Source organism: Anabrus simplex, chromosome 12 (assembly GCF_040414725.1).
Source record: "Anabrus simplex isolate iqAnaSimp1 chromosome 12, ASM4041472v1, whole genome shotgun sequence".
Lineage (NCBI taxonomy): Eukaryota > Metazoa > Arthropoda > Insecta > Orthoptera > Tettigoniidae > Anabrus > Anabrus simplex.
Genome location: NC_090276.1, coordinates 92,404,892 through 92,412,918, shown reverse-complemented (window position 1 = coordinate 92,412,918; position 8,027 = coordinate 92,404,892). Strand labels below are relative to the sequence as shown.

General features: G+C 38.0%; 1 protein-coding gene across 1 annotated transcript in view; it reads right to left on the bottom strand.

The window, feature by feature from the left end:
- Positions 1-6,332: 6,332 nt before the first annotated feature.
- The window catches only part of SkpA (SKP1-related A), an 80,055-nt gene continuing 78,360 nt past the window's right edge, over positions 6,333-8,027 (bottom strand). Inside the window, exon 4 of the mRNA XM_067156607.2 lies at positions 6,333-6,743. Within this exon, the coding sequence (XP_067012708.1) occupies positions 6,567-6,743 (177 nt within the window). The 3' untranslated portion in view covers positions 6,333-6,566. The remainder of the gene's footprint in view (positions 6,744-8,027) is intronic.

Genomic DNA, 8,027 nt, shown 5'->3' with positions numbered 1-8,027 from the left:
TATAGAAGCTGTCGATGAGTACATCTATCTTGGACACAAGATAAAACTTGGAAAAGACAACCAACGTGCAGAAATTCCTCGCAGAATAGGTATGAGTTGGACTGCATTCCGAAAACTAAGGTTCATCCTCACCAACAAGGATGTTCCAATTAACCTGAAGACCAAGGTTTATAATACGTGCGTGCTGCCAGTTACAACTTACGGTCTGGAAACGATGACTCTGACGAAGGAAAGTGCTCGTAAGCTTCAGCGAACACAACGAGCCATGGAGCGACAGATGCTAGGGATCAGCCTTAGGGATAAGATCCGTTCAGAGGACATCAGGAGAACTAATGTAACAGACATCCTAGAGATAGTAGCAAGACTAAAATGGCAATGGGTAGGACACGTAGCTCGACAAGACTACAACAGGTGGACCTCTAGGATTGTTCACTGGAGACCATGGGGACACAAGAGAGGCATTGGAAGACCCCTGAAGAGATGGCTCGACGACATAAAGCTGTTGGCTGGAACACGCTGGTTCCAAGTGGCTCAAGACCGAAGACGATGGAAGCACATGGAAGAGGCCTATATCCAGCAGTGGATTGAAATAGGCTAGAAAAGAAGAAGAAAAGAAACCCTTCCCTACATTTACCAATCACCCTTCCGTATCCTTCAGTTTTATTTCCAACTCTCGCACTGAAATTACCCATTAGCACTATCCTATCCTTGCTGTTGACCCTGACTACCACTGTCACTCAAAGTTTCATAAAACTTGTCAACTTCATCCTCATCTGCACCCTCTCATGGCGAGTATACCGAGACAATTCTCGACCTAATTTCTCGAACTGCCTGACCTACCCACATCATTCACTCATTTAAGTGCCTGACAGAAACTATGTTGCGTGCAATGGTATTCCTGATAGAGCCCTACCACAGACTCTGTCCTTCCCTTTCTAACACCCGTCAAGTACACTTTATAATCTATCTCTTCCTCGCTATCTCCCCTTACCCAAATATCGCTTACTCCTAGTACATCTGATGCATCCTCTTTGCTGACTCAGCCACTTCTATTTTCTTTCTTCCATAATCCCCATTAATATTGATAGCTCCCCATCAAATTCTATTTCAATCGCCAAGTTGTTTTCAAGGAGTCCCTCGCCTGTCAAATGAGAGTGGGACTGCATTACTCCCTTAGGTCCGAGGCTTGCTTAAAATGTTCTGATCTCTGCAAGTTCACAATAATAAAATTAGTAGCCTGCTCCTTATGACAGTAGAGAAACTACACGCCAGACGAGGCACATACCAAATAGTTTGGCATTTTACTCTTCTCAGTGAATCACTACACATTCCCATTATATACTTTATGTGGGAAAGAAAAACAAATTGAAACCTTTCCAGGAACTTTGCTGTGAAGTTGCATTCAGTGAACACCAATGTGTGACCAATAACATTCCATGACAGAAGCACTAAGGCCACAGAGAGCAAAACACACTAACTTGACACTATCTGAAGTCTCAGAACATGTATAAAGTGTTGGCAAGCCATGTTTTCATTATTTGTTTTAGGAATTGGTGAATACAATACAAAATAACCAGTTGCTCCTATCACGTAGTTTGAAGTCAGCTGCTATTTATAGCCTACCTGAAAACTGCCTGTAGTTACATAAATGCTACAAAATGAATGTTAAAGACAATCTCAGTCAAGGATGTCGTGATTTGTCTATTTTCTATATATTTGTCCTCAGGACTAACAATGAGGACGCAACCATGGTGCTAATATACAAGAAGCAACCAGATGAAACCAACAGCCAACATAAGTGAAAGCTGTGGTTTGCTGAACAATGTCTGCTTGCATACAGGTTTCCTGCACTCTATAGCAAACTGAAGTAACACACGAACATTTTACCCGTCAAATGTGGCAAGAACTGGCCGGTGTTGAAAAATAAAATGCAACGAAAGACTTGAACCACTGAGCCTACGACAATCTACAATGTAACAGATGAGCAAGGAGCTTGTATTAACGGTATGTAGCATGCAATTCTCCATTTTGCAATTGTATTGTGGTTTAAATGTTAATAACTGGCTTGTTTGTAAACTGGAGCTCCATAAACAAGTACAATACAGTTCTGCAATACAAGAATAGAACCACTCTGACACTTCTCCCAATCAGCAGCGGAACAGCTGTGCAAGACGCTTGTACTAAAGACATCTAGTGTGCAATTCCCGTCCAATAGCTGTTTTGTAATTGTCCATGGTCCTAAGTGTTAATAGCACATTCTACTAATTACTTGGCATGACCTAGAACTCTTTTTTTTGAATGTGAAATTGTTTGAAAGTTGATGGGTTCGAGGGTAATATACTTCAGTATGCTTGAAGATCAGTTACCATTAGGGAGACAAGCAGAGGAATATCTGCCATCATGACTAACGCAAAGTATCCTATTGGATTACATATCTTCCACAATTATACAGGGCAATTGGTCCACATGGTAATCACCCTTGCACAGTAGTCTTTACTAATGCATCTAATGCACATCAAGAGTACCTCCCGACAAGAAACAAACATAATAGACAGCTTCATGATCTGAAAAAGAAGACATCTCCCTCTTCTGAATATGCACATCTCTTCACAGTTTAAGACAGACATGGGACTAAAGGACCTCAAACCTTTAAGTCACCTGGTTTCAATAGCATCCATCCAGGGCAATGAATCAGTAACTTCACCAACCACCACAGCACAGCGTGATGATACCAGAGTCCAGTTAGTTGAGGGGGACGTGGATATGGTTGAGACGTCCACGTTCTTTGACGAATTTCCATGATCACTGTCAGAAACAAATCTCCTGTGCCCTGATGAAGGCAAATGTAATTTGGCTTTGTTTTAATAATAAATAAGTGGTTTTAATCCAGCTGATCATATTTAATTATTTTAATACAATGAGCCATGAAAACCTACGTTCATTAATCAGGTTTGGGTTTTGTGCACTTTATTTTCGCGATTTAATGTCACACTGAAGGTTTTTGGCAATGGAAGGATGGATACGTGCTAGGATTGGGAAAGTAGCAGCTGTAGCCTTAAGGTACAGCCCCAGCATTTGCCTGGTGTAAAAAATGGGAAACCACGGAAAATGATCTTCAGGGTTGCCGAGGTGGGATACGAACCCACCATCAATCAAATGAAAGCTCATAACTGCACGGCCAACTTGTGCGGTCCTGAACTTTTCCCAATTCCAATTGTCGCCATAAACCTTGCACCAGAGTCCCAATTCAAATCCGGCCAGCAGCAGGAAATTTGTACTCTGCCATGTTTACCTCAGTCCTACACGCACTGTCTACAGACTTTGCAAATTACGTTCAGCTAACCAACACAAATAATGCTTATCAGTCAAATATCAAACCTGACCTGGACTTAGCATTGCAACAAGTTTCAAGACATTGGCCTACAGTGCATAATTAGGTCGGAGCGGAACAAAAAAGGACCGCTTAATAGGACAAACAATTGCTGGTCAGTTTGGGAAGGAGGAGGAACAGAGAGACTGGAACAAACACGGAAAGAAAAGGCATTGGCAATCTGCGCATGTTCAGGCTCTCCTCATCAATCCTCAGTTCTACAGCCACCTCATCTCACCTCCCAAACACAGATCTGCAGTACTGATGTGGGAAGTGTATGACAAGAAGGAAGCCAGACAAGTACAGAAAAAGGGAAGAATCATAAGACAAATACAGGTGGTTAAAAGATTAGGAACACATTTTTGATGTGCCGCATCACGTTCTGCACGAATTCTTTATATGCAAAAGATTTTTGAGCTCTGTAATATGGTCATTTCACCAGGCAACAGTCACTCGTACAGAAATGTTCATGCTCGCCACTAGCTTGCAGCAATTCAAAGGTCTTCAATGAGCATTTTCCAAAAGTCCAAAAAGGAACCATAGAATACTGTAGAGTAACCACCTGCTACTTTCATTTCCTCTTGTTTTAAGCTCAATATTGACAAGATTTTTCAATGCGAGGGAATTTTACATCCGTGTATCCGCGGGTACAGTGAAAACTATAGGCCTATCTACCATTTCTAAAGATGAGAGAAAAGTATTAAAAGGTGTGAAAAACACGAGAGAAAAATATGAAAACGAATCTTCAAGTACCTTTGGGAAAAGAAATCAACTACCACCTGGAAAGGAATAACATACCAGAAGATATTGGAAAGAAAGATTTTTAGGAAGAAAGTCTTACAAATGGAAGGATTCCAAGGGAAGAAGGAAAAGAAAACAGGCACAAAGTGGACTGAAGACAGGAAAAAGCACAGTGAAACAATGAAATAATACTGGAAGAAAAAGAACCAAGGAGGAAGAATTGAAATTGTAATGTGGTCCTTAGAAGGCCGGAACGCAAGAAGAAGAAAACCTTTTCTGCTGGGGCTTATAAAATAAATGCACTGAAAGGTGTGAAAAACACCAAACAAATATGAAAACTTATGCACACGGACCAATAAAAATATCCAAGTATTATTACAGATTACGCTATTTCTAGAACAAATGGGACAGGATAGGACGAGTGGCTTAGCAGCTGGCTTCTTTCCCGGAGGGCCAGGGTTCAAAATCCAGTCAATCCTGTATTGCAATTTTCATATAATCAATGAATTGTTTAAAATTACATGATTACCATAGCCTAGGCCTACATAAAGTTATTTGCATGTCCATTTACAAGGAGCAGATGGTTGTGAATGTAGAATTGTTATTAATTACATACATTACCACTAATGTCACACAAACTGATGAGACATTTTCTTGCTCTCTAAACAGTTCTCAATACTTCAAACAAATCTTTTGTGCCAGGGATAAAGAGTTTGTCGAAAGTAGCTGCATTTCAGGACACAACTTTGAAGTTTTAAAACATACAGTATACTGAATAAGGTTTGAAATGAATAGGCCTACATCAAAATATTTCAGAACATTGTATTTTCACTTTTTAATAATTTTTATCTTCTGTTAACAGTTGAAAATAAAATCTGTAACTTTTACTATGAGGACAAATATAACATGATATACTCCCTAGCATGAAAGAAAATATTTGCAGTCATGCCATCTGCATTGACTTTTAACAATCCCCAGCAAACACATATTTACATCATCTTTGACATAACCCAACAAACGCACAAATTCTTGGCCTCTGATAAGTCTTTCGTCTACTATTACCAGTAAATATTGAAGGCTATTCTGAATAATCTCGACTATACTCGATCTAGTGTTGCTTTTCCAAGCCAGCACAACTTTTCAATTTGGAAAAAGTGCGAGTCAGTTCAACTGCATGTTCCATGGAATTGAAACAAATTATGTACCACAGCTGACAAGATTCAAGATTAATCTTAACTCAGCAATGGCTGAAAGGGGAATAGTTGAGTTAATTTAGTCATACCTTTCAGTTTCTTTTCATTTTTATGGTACTTTTGTGCTTCACATGTTCAATTTTACTGGTATTTAACATTTTGTGAACACCTGCACGCAATTAGCTGTAAATTTGTTGAGGAAGCTAACTCCAAAATTCATTTTCAAAATGCTTGCCTTCTTCATGATTTTCAGTCTTTAAATGTTGTCCCCTGTTTTCACGTACCTTTTTAGGAGCAGACTGGCCTTGCTGTTCAAGTGACATTCAGTACCAAACTAAATTAATGGACAAAGAAATACTCTTCCAACTCACCAAAATGAACTGTAAAACACAACTACAGTACTAGCGGCAAAGGATACTAGCAGCCAACAGCAGACCAGTGAAGCACCGAGACAGCACCGCTGATTGAACTCTGGGGATTCACACCCAGCAAATATGACATGACAACTTGTCCACAATCTAATATGTATCCTAGATACAGAAATAAGTTTCAGGAAATTGCTTAAAAATGCATTAATGCTGGAATGTTAGTAAATTTACCCATTAATAAAAATATTTCAGTAAGGAAAGTACCTATATTTTGAAAATTCCCTATACAAAATTCATGGACAAAAGTATCCACGCAAAGGTAAAATTCCCTAATCTGGCAACACTGCTGCCATGATTAATTCCAATTTATTTCAAGCTATCATTACACTCAACATTTTTTATATTAACAAATTACAACATACATGTACTTTTTTATATACAGAATTTCAGAAGGAGCCTGAATCATTCTCACTGCCCTGATGGGTGCCAGTTTCACAAATATTTTTTAAGTCAGTGGTTCTCTTAATTTTCCAAACTTCTCACCACTAATGCTGGGTATTCATCGGCAATAATTCTCCACAGGGCAAAGCACCAGGAAAGATTCCAATTCGATGTTCCAAGTCCCCCATACAGTAAATTGTGTGCGACAACCAACGAACATACATCTAAGTAGTTTTTATTTACAGTTAATACAAGTTTGTCAGTTATCAACAGCCTTTTTAAAAGAAGTACAGTCTAAAGTGTTTAAAACTTGTTAATATTTAACTCAAACATCGAATACTGCCATGATCTTCTGAGAAAGTCCAGTAATGAGATATTCACAGAGGATTTATAGTAGTTTTTTGGAGGAAAAGTTAAGAATAGAATTCCAGAAGTAAGAACTAAAAAATAGATTCACTTCTCCTCACACCACTCATTCTCCTTGCGCACCTGCTCTTCTTCACTGGCAGTGAAGTCATTCTTGATGTTGAAGGTCTTGCGAATCTCCTCAGGGGTCTTGCCCTTGATCATGTTTGCAACAGTCTTGCAAGTCACATCCAACAATCCTTTGATATCCAGATAGTTAGCAGCCTGCAACAAACATCAGTAATTACAATAAAATAGCCTCGTTATAAACCGTACTGAGTTAAACCCTAACACAATGGCTCTTTAAAATTAATATAAAAAATATCACGGTCTGGATTTCTAGGGAACTGCATTTTTTCTCTATGTATCTGCCTGAAACCTTAAAAAGTTTACAAATAAGGCTAGTAAGGAGCATATTTAATTTTAATGCTACATATTGTGTACAATACTACACATTCTAACGTAATTGAACATTTTTACATAAAACCAGAGTATGCCAAATGAGTCATTAAAAGCATTGGACTATACAAAATTATAAAATATTACTTAGTTTCTTGATTTCAAATTTATTGCAGGTGTCTGTACATTATTGGTATACATACTCCTGTTTTAAGGACACGAGTCAACCACTCAGGTATAACATGGTATTTCCCAGCTTTTCTTTTCATTTTGCACTTCCTAATAAACTCTGGAAAGCTTAGCAGATTGACAGATCAAACTATCTTTTCCTTCTTAACCGTTTCGGGTATAACGTCATTCAGTCCGACAATTTTCCGTTTTAGTTCTATGTCGGAGCTGGTCCGACAACTTTAAGGTTATACATTTTGTATGCTGGAGCAAAAATGGCGTTTAGTTTTACGTAGTATTTAACCATAACATTTCTCTTTTCTGTGCTGGCATTTACTTTTAATTTGTTTTAACCGAGTTGCTTATTCTGCGGAGATAGTTTAAAGATAAAAATTTCATGATGTTCCGTATTGAAATGTATAACAATTAAATTGAAATAACAAATAACATAGTTCAACCTATTCAATACAAATAAGAAATGTAGTGTTACATTTCTATCTAATTATAAGCGGAAGCGGTACCAGTTTCAACCCCAATCTGGGTCATCAGCCGAATAAAATGCACAAACAATGCATAGGTAAATAAGAAATTAAAGAATGAGTCTTTCACAAAAACAGTTGAAGAGGCAAAATATGATAATGGAGCCCAAAGGGTTACATTTATTTACATATTCTCATTCAATATCATCTAAATAATAAAATTGTATATGATTGTAATTTTCCTAATATATCACTAATGTTTGTTTCTTCGTTGATATGCTGGATTATGATACAATACTTCTTTAAATTGCAGGCTAAACAAAAGCGTTATACTGTTTTTATTCTTTGACTGGACTTCACTGATGAAGGGAATTACTATGTACCTGAAGTATGTTTGAATAAATAATTTTCTATTAAAAAAGTGTTTAGACAAGGAGAACCAAGCAGGCTCTAGAATGGATAA